The 25369-nt window shown below is 45.8% G+C and overlaps 2 protein-coding genes across 2 annotated transcripts; one reads left to right on the forward strand and one right to left on the reverse strand.

The window, feature by feature from the left end:
• The first annotated feature begins 44 nt into the window (after positions 1-44).
• Positions 45-21059, forward strand: LOC137916583 (tubulin-specific chaperone D-like). Its single transcript, XM_068759575.1, has 40 exons — positions 45-75; positions 238-438; positions 553-603; positions 811-908; positions 1025-1126; positions 1268-1420; positions 1611-1666; positions 1947-2079; positions 2871-2916; positions 3581-3713; positions 3903-4048; positions 4144-4204; positions 4332-4406; positions 4513-4607; positions 9833-9989; positions 12683-12740; positions 12836-12865; positions 13113-13198; positions 13503-13583; positions 13666-13739; positions 13884-14001; positions 14125-14185; positions 14275-14297; positions 14381-14412; positions 14507-14569; positions 14648-14724; positions 15229-15310; positions 15406-15524; positions 15599-15690; positions 15983-16123; positions 16833-16916; positions 17326-17484; positions 17644-17782; positions 19509-19630; positions 19806-19883; positions 19967-20053; positions 20142-20229; positions 20440-20549; positions 20627-20711; positions 20802-21059. The coding sequence occupies exons 1-40, from the start codon at positions 45-47 to the stop codon at positions 20820-20822; spliced, it is 3648 nt and encodes a 1215-aa protein (XP_068615676.1). The 3' UTR covers positions 20823-21059.
• Positions 4671-6942, reverse strand: LOC137916587 (zinc finger protein 750-like). The gene is made up of 2 exons (XM_068759581.1): positions 5699-6942; positions 4671-5607 (listed from the first exon to the last, which is right to left on the reverse strand). Exons 1-2 carry the CDS (start codon positions 6940-6942, stop codon positions 5028-5030), a joined length of 1824 nt encoding a protein of 607 aa, XP_068615682.1. The 3' UTR covers positions 4671-5027.
• Positions 21060-25369: the final 4310 nt, after the last annotated feature.

Here is a 25369-nt window from a genome sequence, read left to right on the forward strand (position 1 = left end):
GTTGTCGATATTTGACTAACTAAATCGTCTTGAAAGTAGAATTGATGGTGTTCCTACCATATCCAGCAGGGGGCAGTAAAGCATTTTATAGGCAAACAAACTTAAAACAGCAACGAGGAAGATACATCTGTCTGCTACAGCCCATCCCCTGGCTAGCCATACATTATATCAGCGCGCTAACCGGCCTATAAATTGTAACATTAACGCTTAGCATCTGCAACCAAGACGCTTATTGAGGATTGAAATCTGACGCAATGGTCTTAAATGAGACGGAGACGGAGAACGAGTGTTCCGGCGGCGAGGAAGGAGAGTCGGATGCTATTGTCAGCGCGCTGGGCTGCTTCGGTGACAGCGAAGAGACCAGAGCCCTCATCTCCAGCCTCCCGAAGCTCCACCAGGACCCGTGCGCCGTCGAAATCACCAGCGTTAAGTTCTTGGGTGAGACAGTCATGAAGCCCAAAATAAATGCATTTCGAATTAATGTTTGGAAATGGATGGGTTCACAAATGTCCTAGAGTCATCACACTGCCTTTAACCCCCCCCCCCCCACAGTGATAATGAACAGATACCAAGAGCAGCCCCATCTCCTGGACCCACACCTAGGTACGTTAAGAAAGTAACCTTAAATTAAATGTATATTAGTGCTGCTCGTCTGAGACGACGTCGTCCATTTTGGATGATGCGGGGTCTCTCATGATCCTGTTTACTCTGGCTACAGTGAGGTTGCAAGTCTTAGCAGGTGGTGCGGATTCAATTCTCAAATTTATCCGAAAAGTGCGTCCTTATATCTGCGTCTTCTTCTTTTCTTAGACTGGATGTTGAACATGATACTGGCTTTTATAACGAGCGAGAAGTCTCCCCCGTCACTTGTTCATTTGAGCTTCAAGTATCTCTCCATCATCAGTAAGGTTAGTGGAAAAACAGGCCTGGTCCACATCAGCTGTTGTCAAAATCCCATCAGACTGCATGACACCTGCAAACCTGTCTCGAGTTTGTTCATATTTATGTGTTTATTCCTTGGCAGGTCAGAGGATATAAGATCTTCATGCAGCTTTTACCCCATGAGGTGGCAGATGTTCACCCGGTTCTGGACCTGCTGTCCAGACAAGATCCTAAAGACACTGCAGTGAGTCTGATCGCGTTGCTGCAGGTCTGAGATGCGCTTTGTAATGTCAGGTTGCCATGAAATGGACTTGAGTGGCAGGACATGAGAATCAGTTTTATCAAACATGTAGTAATCAGCTATGTTTCTGTCTCCTTATTTCAGACTTGGGAAACCCGGTACATACTTTTGTTGTGGCTGTCCATGACCTGCCTTATACCTTTTGATCTTTATCGTCTGGATGGCAATCTTGCCTCAGACGGCGACGACGCCGGCGCCAGAGAGTCCACCATGGATCGTATTCTAGCCATTGCAAAGGCGAGTAAAGTGTAGGATAAGTTTTGAACGTGTTTTGTGTTAAGAATGATTCTGTGTGCGCTGTGACACGGAGCCACAAAATAAGTGTTACCACTAGCTTCATGTCTTTGCTGTATTTAAATTGGCTCCATCATTTTTTAGATACTATCAGACGGTGTGAATGACTTCATTTATTTTTATTTTTTCCCAGTCTTATCTGCTCGTCACGGATAGTTCAAGGATTGCTGCATCTGTACTCGTATCAAAGTAAGTTGATCAAAGTCAATTTTAGCACTAACGATGGCATCTGTGGTTGGGCAAGGAAATACCAGTTTTTCACATTTTGAACTTCATAATTTTTCTCACATGTCGGGCAAACCACAGACTCAAAAGTCAAAAGACTTATTAATCTATTTAGAAATATGGAAATCCAGTTCTGTAACCAGTTACGGGCTGTAATTGGTTTTCCAGCCAGTAGAGGGCAGGATTAGTTGCGTAATGTTCATTGCCGTCTTTCATTGCTCCTTTATTGTGCATGAATGTGCAGGTTCATGACTCGCCCCGACGTGAAACAGAAGTGCCTCGGAGGCTTTTTGGATTGGTGCCTCCAGACAGTAGCGCAGGCCAGTGACCAGTCATTGGCGGACATTGTGGTGCTGGATGGTGTGCTGCAGTCTCTGGTAAACACACACACACACACACACACACACATCCAGCGGTCACGCTAAAGCATGTGGTGTTGCGTGCACACCTGTCTGTGTGAAGTGGGAAGCCGGGGGAATTTGTGTGCTCTCCTGTGTCTGGCACGATGCCTGGGTGTGTTCTGGCAGGTGTGTGATGCACCTGCTGCATGTGTGGGGGACCTGTTGCATCAAGTGACTTCCCGTCAGTTTATTTCACTGCTTAAAGCTAAACTGTTGCTTTGACAAATGAAAAAGTTAAGTTGTACTGACACTTTTTCTTTTTTTTTTTTTCACACCTGTGATGCAAATCTTCTTTTTATATTGAAAGGTGTTTTCAAATCACTTGGTGTGTCGGCTAAGGAAATGCTATTCAGCCCTCGAGCAACGAGCATTGCGGTCATATCATTGGCACATAAAGTAGCTTAACATGTTCAGAAGGCCACTCTTTATGCTTATCTGTGTGGCGTCAACCCGGCTGCAGCTTATCTGGCTCTTAGGGCATTCAAAACGGACTGTGTGTTCAGACAACAAGCCTACAGGACCCGTGCTTGTGTGTTATTTGTACATTGATTTGGGTATATGTAGATTAGGGTTAAATGCTTCTAGAGATCCTATATATATATATATAGGATCTCTAGAAGCATTCACTGGTAAAAATGTGTTCTTGGGAGTTTTATTTTAGTTTGTCAGTGAAATATTCACCATTTCTACATTTGTGATTCCTTCCCAAGTGTTGCTGCTGTCATTTGTCCTCTGTTGCGTCTGAGTCTGATATTTATATCTCCTAGGCTAAGCTTTTCAAACACGGAAAACGACACGACCTCCTACAGTATGGTAGGTCATGTTTCTATGCAGTAATAAATCAAGACTTTGATCAATGTGAGAACCGAGTGCGTGTCGATGACAGTCGTGCTCTGTTTAGTTGATTTTGCAAGAAGCAACCGAATAATTTGTATTTGCATTTTTTATTTATTTATCAAAATGCTCCGTGCCATTGGGGAGATATTTGAATCCGTATATCATATGATATTTAAAAAAAAAAAAATCTAAATGCATAACCACACAGGCAGCCATGTGTTCTAGATTTTCCTAACAGCACAATGCTGTTAGTGCTATCGTCTGTCTTGAAGGTAAAACATAATTAAAACACGTTTTATATTACAGTAATATGATATATCATTTTGTGTGTGTATCTATATAGCAATAAAAAAAAAACTAACACGTTGATTTGAGTGTTCTTAGACTGCCTGAAACGGCTAAATGCAATTTCGGTTATTTTACAAATGTAATTGACTTTGGAGCGATTTGAGTGAGGAGCTCGGTTCAGAAACGAATTATACTCGTATGTCAAGGTATTACTGTACTGTATCTTGAAAGATTTACACCTTAATTCTGGTGAGAATTGCTCACCAGACATGCACAAAAGTGTATTTATATTCCTGCGCAAACACAGTCTCGTCTTACAATGAATAATATGGATGTGGATATTTATTCCCAGCTCCTCCAGTCCTGCAGTGTCTGGAACAGAAGCGTCTGTCGGAGAGCACCCAGGCGATGCTGAAGAAGCTGAGCGTCAAACTAATCCAGAGGCTCGGCCTCACCTTCCTCAAACCCCGCGTGGCTGCTTGGAGGTCAGCCTGAAAGCCTGTTGAACGTTTCTCCAACTGTTGCCCTCTAATGTTGTTATTTTTTTTCTTCATGATTGATGTCATGGTGTGTGTGTGTGTGTGTATGTGTATAATATCTCACCGTTAACGTCACCTTTGTGTGTCTGACAGGCAGATGCGTTGTTTACATTGGTTCACCTGCTTTTTTCTCAGGTACCAGAGAGGCAGTCGTTCTCTAGCGGCAAACCTCTGCATGTCTCAGTCCGCCGTCGTCGCTGCTGCTGCTGTAACTCCTGATGTGGAGACGGGGCAGCAGGAAGAGGACTATGACATTCCTGAGGAGGTAGAGACTGTTATTGGTGAGCTGTGGCCTCCACTTGACATTAAAATGGTTTCTTTATTGTAGTGCTTGCACTCTGGGGGAAAAAAACCTAATTTGCATGTAATTTTTCAGAGCATCTGCTGGTGGGACTGAAAGATAAAGAAACAATTGTGCGCTGGTCTGCAGCAAAGGGGTAACATATAAGAAAAAAAAAACTTGTTTCTGCTTGTCTTTCATCTTTTTTATGTACCGGAAAATAGTTAATGTGTTATGGTATTCAAATGTGTGTTTTCTAAGTCTCTTATTTACCTTATTTGCAGTATTGGGAGAGTGACTGGGAGGCTTCCCAAGGAGCTGGCAGATGAAGTGGTTGGATCAGTGCTGGATTGTTTCACGTAGGTTTTTATATACGTATACGTCTCTTTTTTTAATGTATCGTTTCTACAATAGTTTCCACAACAGAGCGCTTTGACGCAAGTTGTGCCTTTGCTCTTATTCAAGCTTCCAGGACACGGACAAAGCTTGGCATGGAGGCTGCCTGGCGCTGGCAGAACTTGGTAGGAGAGGACTGCTGCTTCCGTCTCGACTGCCAGATGGTACGGCCCCACAAATCTATGCAGTAATGGCTCAAGATAAATAGACTATCGCATGCAGAGTGTTTTTATTTTATTTACTTATTCATGAGATCTTTTACAGTTAATAATGCGTCGTCCATTGCCATTCTTTCCAGAACGTCCTGATAGATTTATTGACAACCCTAGCCTTTCACCTTAATCAAATTAGTGAGAGAACAACACACACACACACACACACACATACAGTGTATGAAAGAGTCTTTGCATTCAACCATTGCCTCTTTGTGACCTTTTGACACTTCTGTAAACGCGTCACATCTGCCCACACTCAATAATCAACTCTTTCAGTGCCGAGTGATGGTTTTTTTTTTTCTTTCCAGTAAAGTGTTCAGTAAGTTGATCTTTTGATGTTGAGGTTCGCGGTAGGTTGGAGACATTCGGTCAGCAGAAACGAGGCCGTCTCCTCAGGGCCCGCCTTGATGCTTTCGCTCTCTTCTTCGGTTTATGGCAGTTGTTTTCATGCCGGCCACCGTTTGCTCGTTTCGTGCTCGCCGCCTTGCCCTTGATTGCGTGCTTGGTCTTCTTCGGAGAGCCGGAGCCGCTTGTCTCTGTGCAACCTCCCGAGGGCGCGTCTGCAGCGGCGAAGACGCAGGAAGTGGGAGCCGAGCGCGCAATGGCCAGCTGGCAGAGGGCCAGCGCTGCAGTCTGCCTCTGGTCCCAGGGCTCTTCATCCAGCTCAGGATCTGGCCTTTGCTGAAGATCTCCGGAGGTGCTCGGGGCAGAGTCTACGGGGCTGCTGTAAGGAGCTCTTGTGCTGAGGTTCAGCGGCAGCTCTTCTCGCTTTAATTTCTCTGTGTATGAGCAATAATTCTGTCTGCGATCAGATGGAGTTTTCTCTTTGTCCGTGGGCCTTGTTGATAAGTTGAGGGGGACCAAATCTTCTCTTCTGTCTTTACCATCCAGTTCTGATGTATTTTCAGGACGTGGTTCAAGAATGGAATGCCTGCTTTCCGCCGCCGATCTGAGGAAGAGAAGCCAAAAATCAGCCGTTAACAGAGCGAATAATATAATTGCGAGCAATAGAAGAAGAATATTTTATTGTTATTACTTACTCTCTGTCGGCATGCTGATTTTTCAACTGCAGCAAGCTTTCTGCAGACTCCACCTGTCTTGGGTCAGCTGTCGCTGTGTGCCCTGGTTGGGCGTCTCTCTCTGACTCGCCCATGTCGGTGTAGTTCTGGGCCTCCGGGCCTTTCTGGATGACATGTGCATGACCGGGTCTGTCAGGGGAGCCCAATGCAGAACATCCCTCTTTGGGGCTCAGCCTGGTTTCCTTGTCTCCATTTTGTCCTTGGCTGCTCTTTTCCTGTGTAGATGTGTCGTGACTGGGAGGCGGGTGCATGTACAAGTCATAATCCTTGGGCCCAAAGCCTGGACCATACAGATCCAAAGGAAGGTATCTCGATCCTGTCATTGGCATGGCGAGCTCATGGGGTCTGTACAGGGCATAATGCAGAGGGGGCCCCGGGTGAAGAGAGTGGCAGTATGGATATGGGTATGGAGGAAATAGTGGCGCGTGGGGTGGGCCAATGGGTTGTGGTGCCACAGGCCTCGGGGGATCCAAAAAATGAGGCTGCAGAGACTGAGGGTTTGGCTCATTTGCATGGTGGCTTGCCTGGAGATAGTATGGTTGGTACATGGGCCGCTCTGCTAGGACATAAGGAGAGTATTCGGGAACCATGGGAGGGGGGAATGGCTTCGGTGGAAGGGAGGACGGGATTCTTCCCCAAGGGAAACCTGGATGACTGAAAGTGGAACCCGGAGCCTGTGAGTCCTCTGACTGCTGCACAGGTGGCTTCAAGGCTTCTGCGCCGTCACCTTTGGGTGTGACGGGAGAAAAAGCAGAAGGGCGAGGCGGCGACTCGGCTTCATTGTTCTCCCTGTGCTCGCTCTCTGCTGCTATGTTTGACTTTGTCACACTCAACCTGTCCTTAACGTCTGGAATGTCACGCCCAATGTCTGTTTCTTCCATGTCATCTCTGATCTCGGGCTTGCTCGCCTCTGCTGCGTGTTTCCCCGGACTGTCATCCTCAACGGTTGACTCGGGGCTTGGGCAGTCCTTTGCTTTCACAGGAGCTCCCTTTTCTATCGGCTTGAACTGCCTGCGCGTTTGCCCGCTTTTCTGCGATACCAGGGAAATGGAGTTTTCACACAAGTTGTACTTCATGTGGTTGAAGAGATGAGACTTTTCATTGCATGTGAAAGGACACTGGAAACACTGGTACTTGAAGGGTTTGCCTGGAGGACGGGGAATGTAATGCGGCCTTTTTGGCTTGCGTTCCTGTTCCGTATCCATCCTGGCTTGAAAGCACGTTTTCTGAAAGAGAAAAAATGGCGGATTGAAGTTGGGAAATCGGTTTCTATACGGCCGTCTTTTCACTGAAGCTGTTTGGGGAATGTTGAAAGCGTGGATGTTGTAGGAGAAGCTCATTAGTCTTTGCAGCTTTTGCATCAGATTCTCACTGACCCGACCGTCAAGTGAAGAACAAACATAGTTGTTTGACTGGTTTAGGTGACTCTCAGTGGAAGTCTCTCTCTCTCTCTCTCTCTCTCTCTCAACAATTTCCTAAACTGCTTAGGCAGAAAAATCTCATGCTGCACAAAACACTACACCCTCAGGCTAACGTATTTCTACAACTGCTACTCGCGGCGAGTTCGACAGCTAACAGAAAAGGTGAAATATGAAAACCCAAGCAGTTTATGCAAAGATGTCGTCGCATGATTGATGATGATGCGTATGCATCATACAGGGTTCGGTTGATTGACTGCCGCTTTCATGCCTCTCCACCTGCCTATGCGTTCGGATACTGCGCCACTCGTCTAGCCACACTATCCTGTAAAGGCAAGTGGCTGGGCAGACTTGGCGTTGGAGGGCGTGCAGAGACTTGCTTTCACGCAAGCTTACTACAAACCCTACGCTGGTGGCGTGGGAAATACCAGACACCTGCTTCCCATGACTACGACTGCGGGCGCTCCAAAACGTCATCGTTTGAGGAGCACGCCAGCATGCAGATGAGGAGCATTTCCTCTCGGTGTTCTGCGCAATGTTAGGAGCTTGCGTTTTAAAGACGATATTCTAACGATGCCAATGACGAATGTGGCATCTCAGGCGGCCTGAATTTCGCTTAAATGAAACGTGACCTAAAGCTGTGTGTGAAGCTGTGCTGCTCGCCGCGTGGAGGAACCTGCTTGTCATGAACTTTCGCAAGAAGTCGTCACTCAAGTTTCTTTACCAACTGTAGTAGCGCATAAAACCACTCCCTCCCTAAGAGCTGAGATCTATTCCAAAATGCCTGTCTTAGTCTGTTTCTTCACTTTGAATATTATCCAGTCAAAACCGTTCCCCCCCCCCTCATATTATTTCATGATTCCTGTGAAGCCGGGGTGGCTAGTATTTTTGTTACTTTTAATACCAGTTTATTTACATAAACCTTTTATATACCGTATTTATATATGTGTATATATATATATATATATATATAAACCAATACTTTCTGTTTTTATCTTTTATCTGTAGAAGCCAGGTACCTACAGCTTTGCATGTGTTTCCGTGCGACGCTACAACTGGAGGCTTATTACGATCCATAGGTAACAGGTGCATACGTTGCGTTACGCGCCTTAAATACGCAGACTGACATTGAGCAAACCACATTCATTTCTAAAAGTATAGAATGGAATACGTCTAACTTTAGTCCCCTTCCATCCTAAAGAGGAAACGATAAAAATCTATCAAATAAATTTACCTGATTGTAGCGACGGTGTCGTCTTCGCCGTCTTCAGCCTCCAGAGAGTTAGAGCGTAGCTGGCGCTGGTGACCGGTCAGGATGTCCACTCCGGTAGGCGTTAAAAAGTTCAGAATGTGTGTGCGTGGGGATGGTGCGTGTGTGTGCCGTACTTGGGGATGATAGTTGTGTGGTGAGTTTCTCTCTCCAAGGTGTTGTCTCACTGGGTGGGCGGGGCTTCAGCCTAAACAGCAGGGCCCTCAGGCAACATTGATGCACCTGATATTAGTCAAGCCTCAAGCAATGATTTACATGATGAGATGAGGTATAACTTGCTCGCCATCGCCCCCCCCCCCCCGCCTCCATTTGTCACTTTATGAAAAAGACCACACTGGTGTCGTCTGCACAGCTGTGGGTTTACACTTTACAAAGTTTCCAGGGAAGTTTATTCGCAAACGGACAAGATTAGCATCACATTTTCATAGTCGCGGGTCAAGCTGATGCTGATCTCGGTGAGCGTGGCGTAACGTTTGATATGTGGAGTGTTCAAGGAAGCTGTGCAGCAGATTTTAAATCTTTACAGAAATTAACCTCCAATAAGCAATTCTGCGCTCTGAATCCAAATGTTCCCAAATCACTTCCCTTTACAAAGATACTGCAGACAGGCAGCAAATGAGCTCATCGATGCTGCTGATGGGGGCGAGGACTATCCTGTGGGTCGGGTTGGATGAAAACAATCTTGAATTTGATAATAAAAAAAGATTCACATTGTCTCGAGTGGATTACGTAAAACAAACTGTCACAAAGCCATTTTGCTAACTAGGACCTGTAGTGCAGACCGTTTGTCTGCCTCTTGGCTGTGACAATACTTAAACAAACATTGTCAACACGCAGGTTGACACCAGTGGCTCCACCGTATTATTTACTTTTAGCAGAGTCCATTGCGGTTGTTCCCTCCTTTAGCGCTGGCGAGCATTGCGGATCTTTTCTCTTTAGCTGCCATTCCTGTTTCAAAGGAAACACATTGCTACCAGTTCATGTGGAAAAAAGGCCCCCACAGACTCCTGGTTTGGTTCGTCATGATGGGCTTGATCGGCGCCGCCTTCACTAGTTTCAGAAGTTTATGCAAAGGCCAGGGTGAAGTGGATCAAGTTGATTTGCTGTGGCGACCTCTGATGGGACAAGCTGGAAGAAGAAGATGTTTCACAGGCTTAATGTGAAATCTGAGATTCCAGATTGGAACATCTCAGCGCGCAGGAAATACGTTGAAGTGCATGGAAAAGAAATGGAAAAAGACAATTCACACCTGTGGGCAATGTTGGACATTAAATTCCGATGTAATCTGTGGGATGGACTCCACAGGACCGGGACACAACACAACTTGTGTTTCTGCACTGCTGTCACTGTTGTTTTTATTTTTCATTTTTTAAATATTACTCATCTGTTTCTGCTGTCTGCTTGCAGTTGTGCCTCTCATTATCAAATCCATGACATATGAGGAGAAGCGGGGAGCGTGCAGTGTTGGCCAAAACGTGCGCGACGCTGCCTGCTACGTGTGCTGGTCTTTCGCCAGGGCTTACGAGCCCAAGGAGCTCAAGCCTTTCGTCACTCAGCTCGCCAGGTAACCATCTTCTTGCTTCCAAATGCAGCATAAAACATTCTTCTGCCCTCAATCTGTGCAAAACTACACCATGAGCGCACCCTAACCAAACCGAGCGAGTGATTTCAACTGATTGCAGGGATACTTCACACACTCGGCCATGCTAATTAGCTCTTGCTGCGCTTGTAAACTCACTGCATCAACTTTGGCTATAATTACCGTACTAAACGACACAATCCATCACAAAGATGACTGCAAACCCGAGAAGTTGATTTAGCTTTAATCTTTATTCAAAGGTTATTAATTGATAATTGACCGGTCTGAAATTCCCCCTCCTCGGACGTCACAGCTGGTTGTGCCCTTTAAGCCTTCCGGAAACCACAGCTCATATCTGTGGTGGCTGTTTGACCCACTCCTCTGAACAGACCTGCTTTAGTTGTGAACAGGGTCAGGGTCTTTCACAGACAACCTGGCAACCTCCTACAAAAGTTCCGATTAGAGAGACGAAATAATCACTTCCTTCGATTATGGCAAAAACATATCCTGGAATTGAAGCATCAATGCATCTCCATCTAACTGTAGGTGCCATTTTCTTTTTTGGTTTGCACCAGACATAACAGGCCCCTCTGTCTTCAGACGGTTCTTCTAAACTTTGGACTCATTCATAGAATATTATCCCAAAAACTCATCCGGGATCAACTCCAGACGATCGTAAAACGTTCTTCCGCCGGCTAAGCAGCAGCTTGCACCTCACCAACTAGTAAATATGCCATTATTGGTTACATGCAACATTTAAAACTTGCAAATTAATGTGTACTCAGGTTGTCACTTTAGTAGTACAAGCACAGAGGAAACCAGGATCAGGTCCAATACTTTAAGCACGGCTCTGTATATACAGGTAAGCAAGTCACGAAAAGAAAGACAGGAATCCGTCAGAGTTCTTAAGGTAGCATTAAGGTCATTAAAAATTGTGCTGATGGTTTGCAAAGCTCTTATTTACTGCTTGAAACCAGTTTTCAGCTTTGCACGCTCACACATAACCACACACTTTTCCCTGTAGATCATCATGGATGGTTTTCCTTGTTCCCATTTGATCTTTCTGTGAAATATTTACATGCCGTTGATCTTTTTTGTTAGGAACATGAAGTTTTAAAATATCAGCCGTGTAGGACATGTTGGGCAGCGTCGTGCGTCTCTGCATGTGGTGACGACGGCAGGGGCACCGGCTCACCAGGATGCATTTAAAACAAAAAAACGATTTGCTACATGAAAACATAGGAGTGGAAAATGCTTTACACGCAAGGAAAAATAACAATATTTTAAAAATATTGCGGAGTCAGATTTAACTTTGTTTTATCGCGTATTGACATCAAAGAGTGGATTCTGAGGGCTAAGATGGCGGTAGTCACGTTTCGGAACCAAGACAATTAAAAGCAAGCGGTGAGATATGTGCCAGTTGTCATTCGTTCAAGTGTTTAGCAATAGTAATGGTCTTTCCTCTGCTTGATCATTCTCCTCTCTCGGTGCATGTACAGACCTGTGGACTCTGACTGTGCAGAGCAGCTCTGCAGTGTCAGTTTGAACCCCTGTGACTACCATTAGCGTCAACAGTCACGACAACACCCTATCTAGCCTACAGGACTGCCAGGTTTCGCCTGCTGCTGTAGGTTTCGGTCGCTTTTGGCAGCAAAGCCTCAGACAAGCTGGTTCCTGCTCTGTTCATCGCAGCTTGATGACATTCGCAGGAAAACTCTGACTTTTTAAAATACGGGACAGCTACTTGGGGTCATGCAGTCGTGTAACATGCAGCTGCACTGCGTACGCATTGATTGTCGAGGCTGTAGAATTCAGAATGTTCTTCAGAGGGTGAAACAAGAGGTCCGCTTTCAAGCTGATGATACAAGCCACACTAAGTCATCACTTCGATCTAAGACACTTGTATCTTATTGAATTATGAAGATGTTGCTGTGGGACAGGGACACACGGTTCGTGCCTCCAGTGAAAGATGAAGACTGTCGGCACAGATACGCTCCAGGGAGTAGTAGGGCTCATATCCCCAAGGCCTATCGATCCCACCCGTTTCTGTCCAACTCGTAAAGTTGGTACTTGTTTTGCATATTTCAGACTTTCCTGCCTCAGCGAGTGGGAATGTAGGTTAGAACTTTCAGGGCCGTCTTACATGTATTACATATGTTCACAAAGTAGTGCACAAATGCTTTCAACCATTAAAGAACTGATTAAATAGTCAAGAAATAACTATATAAACTGTTCGAGACGATCGTCTCGCCTACAGCCACTTTGCGGGTCGCGGGAGTTTCAGGAGCTGATCCCAGCTTGCTATGGGCGAGAGGCGGGGTGCGCCCTCGGACGCCTCGCCAGCGAATCACAGGGCCACACAGAGACAGACACCCACTCAATTCTGCTAACAAACAGCCAGTCAACCAGCCAACCAACAGTCACAGGTGAAAACATCGGCTCCTCAGTGGAGGGAATGTGGGGAAGATAACCAGGTGTGGAAAATAGGCTAAAACATATTCGTAGTAGATAAATACCTGGACATGTACACATATTTAGAAAGCTAAAGTGGAAGAACTCTTATTACTCGTTGTTTACACGTGAAACGTTTTTGAGTGCTGTGAAATGGAAGGATCGCCTCCTTTCCTGCGTCTGCAGGGACAAGTCTCACCGTTCCCATGCTGTCTTTCTCCCTGCAGTGCTTTGCTGATAACAACCGTGTTTGACCGAAATGTCAACTGCCGCAGAGCTGCCTCCGTGAGTTCTCTGATCAGCGACCTGAGCTTTAGATACTGATGTAATGCGAGCGCAGCACAGGAAAATGATCACGTCTCATGTCTTTCTCGTCGCAGGCCGCCTTCCAGGAGAATGTCGGCAGACAGGTTTGTGATTGCTGTTCTTGCTACATGCGCACTGTGATCAACAGATTTACTGTGATTTGAATCTTATTTGCTCCAAATATTCATCTCTTGTTCAAACTTGCCTTGATAGTGGAAGCTTTTCTTTATTTTTTTTATGTCACTTGCTTCCCAACTCAGATTCACCTGCTTAGTAACAAATATCAGCGACGGTTTTTTACTCTGTTCTCTGAGGATGTCGCGGCTCTTTATTGCTTGCTTTGTGTCTCAGGGGACGTTTCCTCACGGTATCGACATCCTGACTGCAGCAGACTACTTTGCTGTTGGGAATCTCACCAACTGCTATCTGAACATTAGGTGAGAGATTGTGCATCTTAATATTGACTCCCTTTAGCCGTTATCACCACATCTTAGGTCCACGTATCTTGTGAAAACTGCATTTAGAACAGCAGTGACAGCATCCTAATCGTGTCCCAACAATCCTCGGTGATGCAGGTCCTGATTTCAGTTTCAGTGCCACTTTGTTTGGACGGAGAAAATAGAGAGGACTCCAAAACATTTCATAAATGTTTACATTTTGCTCATCCCATGATCTCCCTTTTTTTAATTCTCTGTTGGTATTAGCAGCTTCCAAGCTGAATGCTTCTGCTCCTCTCCAAAGTGTCTATGTAGCTAGTTTCCCCGAGTACACCAAGGCCATGATCGATCATTTGATGTCCAAGAAGATCAACCACTGGGACATGTAAGTTCTTGTTTTGCTCTGTACTCATTGATGAAATGCGAGGCTCTGAGCACAACACGATTTCCTTTTCATGCGTTTACAGTGTGATCCGAGAGCTCGCCGCTAAAGCGCTTCACAACCTGACGCCTCAAGTGCCTGATTATATGGCAACAACAGGTAAAGAGCAGGTCGCGTTACCCGTTCCCGAGGCAATGGACAAAATGAATAGCTTATTAAAGTGCCTGTTTGAAAACTGTTCCAGCTTATAATTATTGATTGCGAGTAAATGTGCAATGCTCTTCCCCCCCATGCTGGTCTCAGTTCTGCTCCAGCTGTTGCCCATGGCAACTGGTATTGATCTCCACAGTCGCCATGGAGCCATCCTGGCATGTGCAGAGATCACACATGCTCTCTACAGGCTGGGCCTGCAGACCAACAGGTAGACCAGAACCGCCCAAGCAACAGATCCTTGAGAGAAAGTAGTCACAGCAAATGATAATAGTTGAAAGGTTAAAAAGGTCATCCACGGGTCATCATTGGTCTGCTCTTATTTGTGCGACAGGTCCGTGGTGGACACTTTGTCTCCAGAATGTGTGGACGCATTAAAGGCCATTCACCAGACGGTAGGTTTCTTTATGGAGTTTCAGTTCGGTTGAACATTCAGGTCAAAGTTGGGTCTCGCGCTGATATCCTTTTGTTCAATCACTTTTAGCTCCACGACAGAAAACAGTACAGGTAAGAACACGGCAGTGTGTACGGATAAATATTTAAGTACTTTTGTTTGGCTTCATTTCAGTATAACTTTTATTTTTTTATAGGGGTTTTGGTGGCGCACTAATGAGGCCAGCAAGTAGGTCCAAAATGACATTTAATGGCGCATCACAATAAACAGAAGACGCGTCCGCAGCTCTGCTAGTTCTCATAATCTTGTTGTTTGTCTACAGTGTGCACTCTGATAGAGAAGCTGTCCTTGTCCAAAATGCCTTTTAAGAACGAGCCTGTGATCAGTGAGTCAACAGCCTTTTTTGAACATTTTTGAACGTTTCGTTTTGGAGCTAAACGTCTGCTGCGTCTTTGTGTTGCAGCTGGCTGGCAGTGGTTCATTGACGACTGCATAAAGAGTCTCCATCTGCTCTCTAGGGGTGTGAAGGACAATGTTTTGGTAAGGTTTTCCTTTTTATCCAGCTTCTCTTCGTGTTGGCCCCAGGCCTCCCCAGCAGCACTTGGAGGGGCTCATCCAGGGGATCCTGAGCTGTTCCCAGGCTAGATCAGATAGGAATGTCTTCCGGGTGAGTTGGGGTTCAGTTTACGGGGCTCCCAAAATGCCTTGGCTGACATTTGACACGGAGGAGGAGCAGCTCCACCAGAAAGCGCCTCACCCTGCCTGCGGCTCAGCCCAGCCACCCGATGGCGGAGGCCCATTTGGGTCTCCATGACGCCCCACAACTTTGCCCTCCGGCTCAGCTGGCTTCTGGCGTCGCACCGAAGCCGCCTGTCCATTTTACCATCCATTCATAATGATTGTCAATTTTATTTTACCCGCTAATTAAATATTAATCGACCATCCGCAAAGAAGCTTAGACCTTTCTAGATGGATTAGTTTGCGCACACATTCATTTGGTTATTTTTGTTGGAGAGTGCCACAATCTGTTTCCTTTGCCTGCAGGCTGCAGTGATATCAGGCTTGTCGGCACTCAGTGACGAGTACTACCGGGCCGAGCCAGACCAGGCTAACGCTCAAATGCAGGGTTGAGTTGACTGTTGTTTCCTGTGTCATTTTGTTCTACCGTATGTCTGAATCTGAGAGTGATGCCTGTTTGTTTTGTTGTGTGAACACGTGTAGATTTCCTGGTATCGCAGTACGTCGAATGGCTGAAGAGTCCACATATGCTCACTCGCTGTGGATCTGCCCTCGCCCTCGGCTGTCTGCCCGCGTTCATGATCCAGAGCAAACTGAATCAGGTGTGTTTTGGGGGCCTTAAGGTAGTATTTAGGTACGAGGCTGGGATGGTGTGCCCAACGTTTGTCTGTGTTAGATCCTCGAAGGCCTCCGGCAGATGTGCGCCATCAACCATAAGGAGGCGAGCTTCACAGAAGCCAGGAGAGATGGCGTGAAAGCGATCGCTCAGTGAGTAGCATTTACTGTAGATTATATTTTTTTAGGTTAATATCGTACCGTATCGCCTGCCTGCTCCTTTAACCACGGGCCTTAGCGGGCAGTAATGGTAAAATAAACATTCGACTGACTTTACCTGTAGGACCTGAATGCCATGTTGTTGCCTGTCCAACTTTCTTTTTCCTTATTCCCTCTAAATGTTACTTTTTCTCTCACCCCCCCAGCTCTGCTGTGTCTCCTGTGGTGGCTGAATGGTGTTTTGTTTCGTTTTTTGAACATGCATTTCCTCTTCGTCCTCTCTCAGAGTGTGTGTGAAGGTCGGTGTGTGTGTCCACGGCGCCCCAGACGCCACTCTGTGCTCAGAGAACATCGCGGAGGTGTATGACACTCTGCTCTGCAGCGTGAACGACTACACAACAGACAGCAGAGGGGACGTGGGAGCCTGGTGAGTTAGCTTCCTCTTTAACACACACACACACTCATTGCTGACAGATACACACTTGGCATTCTTTTTTGATTGGCCTCCTGGATGAGGATTGCTCCATTGCCTGAGGTGTTTTTCTGCTCCTCCATAGAGCACACGCACATTAGATGTGTTCCTTCCTCATTAGTAGCCTCAGGCCATGATTACAGGCAGGAATGTCGCCCGGCTTGTCGCTTGCTCTCACAACATGGGATGGGTTTGCTTCTGTCACACTCTCCAGACATCTGTCTCTCTCTCTTTCAGTCTTTACATCGGATATACTTTTCCCCCCATGATTACATGTCCTTATCTTTGTGGTTTTTGTTGAATCCTTTATACAACATTCATCCAAACAGGATGTTTTGTGTTTTGAACATAAACCTTCTTTCAGATGGTTCAATTTTTGTTGATAGTTTCTAATAATCAAGAGTTATGGGTGTAACGTTTAAATGATGCGAATCATTTCAGTGTCCTGCGAACCCTGAAAGTGCTTTTGACTGCGAAGCTGCTAAATAGAATAAAGCCGAAGTACTGTCAGAGGAGTGACTCACGTCCTCAGCTTGTGGTTGTTTTGTCTTCCTTAGATTGAACATGTATGTTAGTATGACGGGGTTGGCGCTCATAATGGGTTTGTAATAAAGTCTCCTGTGCTGCCAACGTGATCTCCTTACGCTTTGTGCCACGTCCTCAGGGTGAGAGAGGCAGCGATGACGAGCCTGATGGATGTGACGCTGCTGGTGGCCGGCAGTACTCCAGAGATCCTTTCACCAGACACGTGAGTCTTTGAACTCACCACAAAGCTTGGGCGGACTCCAAACGTTGTCACGCCACCGGCTGGGTGACATGAGCATGTTGTCGTATCAGCCTGTCTTGTGCGTTCATTAGTCTGACTAATGCTTAGTGTTTCTTTTAATAACGCCAACGTATGTTCAAAGACCTGAGTCAATACAGCATGGATCAATCAAGGAGATTTAGTAGTTACGACAGAGGAACAAGATAAAAAGAAAAACACACGCCTGCTTTTGCGTTGATTGGAAACAGTCGACTGATAACGAAACGCAGACTGTAACTTTTGAGCTTCTCTGTGGTGCGTTCATATCCCGTTTTCACCAATAGATCTGTCACCCTGATTATGTGGAATAAACCCAATGACATTCACGTTTTGCATTTTGGTCGGCGTCCAGGGTGAAGTCTATGATGTGCCGCTTGGTCCAGCAGGCAGGGGAGAAGATTGACCGCTTCAGAGCCCACGCTGGGAACATCTTCCTGCGCCTCCTCCACAGCACGCAGCCTGCAATACCTCACATCCCCCACAGGGAGGAGCTGATGAGCATTTTCCCTGTGTGCGTCTACCCTCCACGCTGAACCCACAGCTCGTCTTTTAACCAGCTTCTGCTCCAGACTGTTTTGCTAATGTCTATGAAATGTGGAACATTTTATATATCGAATGATTCTATCTTGAGAACCCGTAATAATTGTTGATCCATTGCTGTGTCTTTCAGTGAAACCGTAACCAGTCTCAACTGGAAGGCTCCTTCACAAGCCTTCCAACATATCACCCAGTTGCTTGGACTGCCTCAGTATCAGTACCACACCCTGCTGGGCCTCACGGTGTCTGTGGGAGGGATCACCGAGTCCACAGTAGGTCAAGCATGATGGGGGGGGGGGGGGGGCGGCACATTGTCAAATTAGTGGTTTCAAAATCAAAGAAGGATGAATGTAGATGTGCCATAATATTTAATTATTTGCTATAAATTAGGATCTGGAATCACATAGAAGACCCACACTTTGAGATGCTTAATATTTAACTTTTTTTTAATTACATTTGGCCTTGTCACCATCTGTATTTCAAAGTTCCTCTGTCGTCTGGTTCAGGAGAGGCCGCTATAATTTGTATTTCAAGGCTTTAAAGGAAAAGATAAATCTTGAACTAAAGCACAACAATAACACAACATAAGGAGTTAAAATGTAGTAATTTTAGAATTGTATGACTTTGAATAAATACCTCTATAAAAAAAAAAATCTACCTCTAGTTGTCGAAGAAAAAAACAGGTTGTATTTCTTCACCCACAACACATTTGTGTTATCCTGAAAGAAGATGAGGAACATTCTTCAAACGGCATCATAAAGGTTGTGAGTGGAGATCCCGAATGCATTTGAGAAAAACGTCTATGCCCTTTTTCAAGATGAAAATATCTGCTCTGACCTATAAAGCTAATATAGTTAGCGCAGCCCGTCAGAGGAAGGAACACGAACATTGAACGGCTCTACTAATTCTACCAAAAACAGCAAGAACTCTCAGGCTCTGCTTTCCACAGTGCTGGCACACAAACAGGAAAGTAACCTTAGAGCTGAATGAGCTTCTCATTGCTGCAGCTTGGGCTCAGCTCTGTCTGCTGTGTGCGTGTGCGTGTGCGTGTGCGTGTGCGTGTGCGTGTGCGTGTGTGTGTGCGACACAACCCCTGGATAGCAGGTAGACACTCTAAGAATGTGTGGCGGTAGAATTTAGGCATTTGGGCTTCAAGCGCCGTCTTCAAAATCCAAACTGGGTTCGTGCTAATGATTTTACATAAGAGGCTACGAATCCTTATTTCAGATGAATTTTATATCCTTGGATTGCACAGTGTGATGTTATATTATGTGAGAGTCAGATCTCCATTCATCCACCAGAGGGATCCATGTGTCTGACTGTGTTCTTCATTGAACGCACTATTATCGCTCTCTCTCTCGGCGCCTGCCTTTCAATGGATTTGTTTTTAAAAACAAAAGATAATATTAAGCTGCGCCACTTTGACTTTTCCCCTCCTAGAATAACTGATTGTAACTAATCCAGAACAAACCGATCTGTCAGGTTCCCTCGTGGTTCTGGTGAGTCACCCAACAGCAGAATCTCTGCAGACCAGCGCTAAAATGGACTTTTAGAAGTATGTGTGTGTTTTTCCAGTCCCGCCATCCCTCTAAGGAGACTCGGCTGCAGCCCCGAACTTGAATTTATCAAGTTCTCTCCTCCTGCAATGTGACTTGTTGAAAGTAGTCCTAAAAAAAAAAAAACTTCCTTACCCCTAAGACTTGATGATTATATGCAACTTTACTATTTGTGGATTTAGACAGAAACATTTGCTTAAAGGTTCCATATTCTACCCTTTTTCCACGAGAATTTGAAGAAGAATTTGAGCAAATGCTCATTCTCGATTCGATCGATTCTTGTGTGAATGAAGTCCAACCTGAGGATAGAGGCTCCGAGCGTGTCCAGCAAAGCGTCCTGTACAACTGGATGTCGAGTTTTGTTCTTAAAGGCTGTCCCATGCCCGACCTCCTGGCCTCCAGGCTCCACGTTTGACTGCTGCTCCCTGCTGCTTCCATTCAGGTGCATTTTTCCTCCCTGTCGATGTTTGACTATCTCAGAGGGATTCAGGGCGATGAAGCTGCTCTGGAACAGTTTGGAGATACGTTGCTGGTCATCTTTAGAGAAAACTTCCGCAACGACAGGTAGACAAACCTCGCTAGCGCTGTTCCGTCTGATGCGTCGGCCTCGCTTCATGGGTTGCTGGATTGTGCTTTGCTTTCATGTCTCTCTGTGCTACAGTTTTAGCAAATCATTCTTACTCATTGCACCATTTATCCTGCACCAATTTAGAATTTATTTTTATTTTTACTTTTTCAGGGTGTCCGTTCCTTTTCTTAAGATGCTCAATCAAATGCTCACTAATGGATCCTTTGAAACCTTCACGACACAACAAGAGTGAGTGATGCAACCGCTTGATTTTTATTTATTTATTTATTTTTGGGGTTTGTGTCTTAAGCTTTTTCTCTTTGTTTTCCCAGTCATCGGTTCTGTGTGGACCTTTTGGATCTTTGCAAAGAGTTCAAGAGGACCAGAGATATTTCCAAGCTGTGCGCCTGTGTGTCCGTGTAAGTTGATTAAGACGCTCATCATATACCAGCATGAGGTAGAAGACGCACCGTCCTCCATTTTGACTAAGCCATTTGGTTTTCCCAGCTTCTGTGGGCTGATCCAGTTCCAGGGTGAAGTGAGGAAAAACATTTTGTCCCAGCTGCTGATGCTGCTTGGCCATTCTTTCCCTGTGGTGAGTTCCTGACTTTTCCTTTAGCACCGCCGTGAAGCTAGCATCAGATATTTGAGGGAATCTGTGACCCCCTTCGAATTGTAACTTTGGTGTACGACCAAATACCGGTACCTGGACTTTGTGTTCTGTGCTAATTAGCGACTGTTAGCTCAAAATGAAGCTACAACAACCACCGAGACTGAAGGACGTGTTCTCCTCTCACAACTACAGATCAGGAAGAGCACGGCCAGCCAGCTGTACGAGACGCTGATGACCTATGATGATGTCATAAATGTGGATGTTTTGGATGATGTCATGACCCTGCTGAACGATACTGACTGGTTAGTGGTCTCAATGTTCTGTTATTGCAAAGCACCTTTTATAGCCTGCGACACATTTCTGTGCTTGGTGTTTCCAGGCAGTGTGACCTTCAAGCGGCGCGGAGTCACAGGAACCAGCTTTGTGATTGGTTGGAAGTCCCCAGGCCGGACCTGGTTTCCAAGGTAACCAGCTGACGTGATTGAGACTGTTGGGGTGAAGCAACCTTTCGCACCTTGTTGGAATAACGTCTTCCTCCACTCTGTCGTCTGCAGACCCCCGTCCAGGTCTCCTGATCTCCTGTGGCTGCAGAAGCAAGAGAAAACCTGAACAAGGAGACAATGGATAGAAGAAGAGAGAAACCTTTTATTTGTTCGTATATTCTACGTACACGTGTATATGTATACGTAGCCCCCCCCCCGCAGCACGTAGAGATTGCATAGGGTGAAGGGTGCCACCATGATCAGCGTGTCCGGAGCAGTTGGGGTGGGGGGGAGGGTTTGTCTGGGCCAGGACTTGAACTGGTGATCCTCCAGTTCCCAACCCATAATAAATTTCTCCTTTTTTATGTTATTAAAAGTTCAAAGCAAAACGACCCGTGTGAAGCCGTCATTAATTTTCCTGCATGCCTGGTTTAGGCCTTGGAATGGATTTTAAGTTTAGCTCTTTACTTGCCGTTGGTACCTGGAACAACAAGTCCGTGCGTCCTCGGGTGCGGGGGGGGCACCTAGCTTCCGCTTGGGTCCGGTGCCGTCCTTCTCTTTCTGCCTCGAGACTGGAGAAGTCCTGCACCTGACCGAGGCGCCTGATAGGCCTGCCTGTGGAACAGAGTGTGTTCTGTCACCAGTGGCTGAGGCTTTCCTGTTGGGACAGTGGCCACATTGTCTCAGCCTGCATCCCAACAAACACAGACACAAATGCTCCATTATTTTTGGGAATACACAATTTAGAATTGTGTATCGATTATTGCAGTTACTCCCAGGGCTAATAATCACCATCTAACATTGTGTTTTCTGTACAGACCTTTAAAATGGAATTTGAGCCCTTATTAAATTAGGAAGGGAAAATCATCCCATCCGGTTTCATCTTTGAGAAGTTCTTTAAATCTTCCATTCTGTCATATTTGTTCATGGATCCACTCTAGATGCTTTTTGGAAATTGACACGTCTTCAGTCCCTGTTCTACGATCGAAATGCTTCTATTTCTGCTGTCATATTTAATATCTAATGTAATACATCTTCCTTTTGGTGAGGAGATGAAGATAACAAGAGAGGAGCCCTATGCCTGCATATAAAATGACAAAACCCGTGTGATTTTTGAAATGGGAAATTGCAAATATTCCTTGAAACAGTTTAGGGGAGGGAAGGCAATGAGATACCAGAATTTGGATTTGTGTAATTTTACAGCTTGAGCCCAGTAATGTGAGAAGTGTGTGCCCAGACGCCACGTTTCCTACTGTATTCATTCAACATGTGCTTTTCATTGAGCCTGATATATTAGGGCTGCTGTGATATCTGGTGGCCGTGAATGCTGAATATTCCATTTTAAAAAGAACATTTTAATAATTCTACACTTTCTAAAAACAAAACAAAAAAAGTTCTATTTTTGAGGCAGCTCTACCAGCATTGAAATTTTAAAAAGCCATAACCAAAATAATATGTACATTTTACTCAATTAAAATCTTGTAGTTGTAGCTTTGAAGGCTACATTTTTGTCGCTGTTCCTGCTATCATTAATAAATCCTCATCTGCTTAGAAGTAAGATCAAATTTTAAAGATATTACAAAATAATTTTAGTCGAGCAAAAAAAAAAAAGATCCCACGCTTATCTCTCTTTCTTCATAGAGTGGCCTCACTAGCTTCTTAACATAGCCATTACCAAGGCCTCTTCACCTCCATGGGTGCTGTTGAATATGTCCCGAGTCACACAATATTGCTGCAGCCCATAATTCGACTTTGATTAATTCCCAGCCAGATGGAAATTCCTGGAGTTCCTAATGAAGGAAATGTTTCTCTCTGGGCGGGTTGATGGTAAAGCAAGCGGCTTGGGGTAGAGAGGAATGCTAATAATTCTTAAAGGCTTACAGTTCATCAGTAGTATCCATGGCGATTCTAGACATACAATGGAAGCCTTTTAGAGGAGAGGAGAGGAGAGGAGAGTAGGGGGGGGGGGGGTTCCGCTCCCATTGACTCAGTTTGGTGCGATATTAGGAAAGGCCTCTTTGCACTTTTTGCTGGTTATGAGATTAAATGGAACCCCCATCAGCCGTGGAGCAGAGGGGCAGTGGAGAAGCCCCTCGTGGAGATGACACAGCACTGTGCCCCCCCCTAACAATCAAGGACTTAACTGTGGTGGGCACATAGGCTAATGTTAAACTGGTTGTTGTCTGGTTATTCAGTCATTGAGTACTTCTCTTGCTGAAGGGAAGCTGGAGCAAAACACCCAAAACGCGCTATTGTGAGGCTGCTGAACAGAATCTAAGGGCAGGTAAACGTGTGATGCTTTACATCACAATAGCCACAAAATATGTGACAACCACCTTAGTTAAACACATTTCCATTCAATAATGCCACAAAAGCGCTGCTTGCTTATTGTCTTGGAGCAGCAACTTCTTATTATTCTTGGAATTACTTGCAGGCTTTATGCCGTTCGGGACGTGCTATGAATTGTGCATTATTTTACTCCTGTTGTTCCCAGTAATCATTCAGAAGAAGCCAAACTGGCCGTGGCTGTAAAAACCTCACCGTGTTCCATATACAGAGGGTTTTACATTTTGCTTGCTGCTAAGATTTGAACTGCTGTCTGCTGAAATAATGTATTATTCCCAGGTGTTGCGCCCCCCCCCCCCCTCCGCTTGTCGGACCACCTTTTTTACGGGCTCCACACCCGGCGTAGGAGCAGCAACGCTCCTCCACCATGTTAGTCAAGCTCATTAGCTGAGTTTGAGACTTAATTGCCCTACATTTATGGAGTGTAGGCGCTGCTGAGCAGCTGTTCCACTTAGCTTTCACTTCAGGACACCATCACGGCCTCCCCGAGTGAAAGGCGGAACATTTCTAACATTAATTTAACGCTGGTTTCATTTTGAGCCAAAGTGGACTTGAGCGTTCCCGCGTGCATTCAGTGGACGCTGCCCCCTAAGGCCGCTGTAAAGATGCGTCTTCCCTCTGCCAGTGGCACATTCGGATCTGAGCCTGCAGATCTTTGTGGAAAAGAAAAGCATTTAAAAAAATAAATAAAAATGAACTGAATGCATATGATGATTATACGGCTGATCGAAATAGCAGAGAGTTGATAATTACATGATTGATAGAAATAGCAGAAATACTATAATCATGAATGTGACAGCTGATGTGGTCTCCCTCCAGGAAACCACAGCCTCTATACATGTCCAAAAAGCCACAATCCAGCAGCACACCAGGCAGGCGCTCGCTTTCTTGGAAATGGCCCCCGCTGCTTGGAATTATAGTCATTTTTGAAACAGAGGCCGCTGGATAAATTTGGGAATGTGGGCTAATTGGTGAGCATGTGTGCTTTTAAAGACCGCAGGTTAATGGGCGGGTGGTTCTTATATCAACACACACACACACACACACACACACATCACTTGGTTGATTGAATGAAAAGGTCTTATTGTGCTGTTGATCTCTGATTTAAGTCATTCTCTTGTTCCTTTTCCTTCCTCATGGGACACAAGGCTGTGTTTTATTTTTACATTAAACTGTGAACCTAGCAAGCTGGCCGATGTCTGGACGCTGTCTTGTTTTTCTGCTTCTAACAGCGCCGACCTTATCGCAGCAATCTTGCAGTTTGTAAAATGTCAATCATCCACAACAACAACAACAATGACAACACGCCGTTAGCCTTCCCTTCCTGCTTGCTGTCTAGCTCAGCTCACCATTTAGCTCCAGAGCCTCCGAGATGCCACACTTTCACCATTTTCACATTTATTCCTGCTGTGCATGTTTGTTCTCGCTGCATATACGCTGTATCTATCTGACCTTTGAACATTGGGGGGTGGGGTGGGGGGGTGGGGGGCAGATATTCCGGCATTATCATTACGGAGCAGGACAGGAGGTCGTTGGCAAGTTGGTCTGTTGGTGTTAGAAAGATATGGAGACGCATGCCGAGAGTTCCTTGCAGCCATCTGGGTAATGTCTTGCCCTGTTTGATTGTTTTTTTGTCTGCCTGATGAAGGTTATGAAGGTCTTCCTGTCAGATAAGATGTGCTGTTTCTTTCACGCTGCTTTAGTTATGGATCCCGGTATCTCCCCCGGTGACTTCTATAATGTCTCTTCACCCTCTATGCAGTTTCTGCTTCTGGCCTTTCATCCAGTCACCAGTCCTTCCTTCAAACGGCTGCTTCCAGTTCTTCCTTCAAACGGCTGCTTCCAGTCGTTCCTTCACGACTGCCGTCTCCACACTCTGGCTAAGATGCTCCGAGGATTCGTACCGTCGCTCCGGCCTCGGCTGCACCCTAGGAAGTGTTAAAACTTTGTGCAGGGAATTTTTTGTGCTGCTTCTGCCGTTGCTGTGTTGATGCGTGCTGCGAGAATGATTTCATGGAGACGATTTTGCGGGGGGTTGCTCGCTCGCTCGCTTGCCTCCTGCTTGAACGGTGGCCAGGATGAGCTCATCCATGACAGCGAGTCCAGCTGCTCACACGTAGGAGTGCTGTTCTTTTTTCAACCTCTGCACCCAGAAATCTGCATTCAGGAGGTGGCCAGCATCAAGACGGAGAGGGGTGGGGGGTGGGGGGGGTTAGGGAGTGTGACACCATTCCCAGAGGCTCCGGCATGGACTGACCACTGGCAGCCTGCCGCTCCTTCGGCGCCTGCTAAGC

Source organism: Brachionichthys hirsutus, unplaced genomic scaffold (genome assembly GCF_040956055.1).
Source record: "Brachionichthys hirsutus isolate HB-005 unplaced genomic scaffold, CSIRO-AGI_Bhir_v1 contig_960, whole genome shotgun sequence".
NCBI lineage: Eukaryota > Metazoa > Chordata > Actinopteri > Lophiiformes > Brachionichthyidae > Brachionichthys > Brachionichthys hirsutus.

Bases quoted from the DNA above. Each gene is read 5' to 3' on its own strand.
- LOC137916583 (XM_068759575.1), top strand. From the start codon at position 45: ATGGTGTTCCTACCATATCCAGCAGGGGGCA. The intron at 14,725-15,228 runs GTAAGGTTTTCC...CTTTGCCTGCAG, and splicing joins GTGTGAAGGACAATGTTTTG to GCTGCAGTGATATCAGGCTT. The intron at 15,525-15,598 runs GTGTGTTTTGGG...TGTCTGTGTTAG, and splicing joins TCCAGAGCAAACTGAATCAG to ATCCTCGAAGGCCTCCGGCA.
- LOC137916587 (XM_068759581.1), bottom strand. From the start codon at position 6,942: ATGGATACGGAACAGGAACGCAAGCCAAAAAGGCCGCATTACATTCCC. The intron at 5,608-5,698 runs GTAAGTAATAAC...TCTCTTCCTCAG, and splicing joins AATCAGCATGCCGACAGAGA to ATCGGCGGCGGAAAGCAGGC.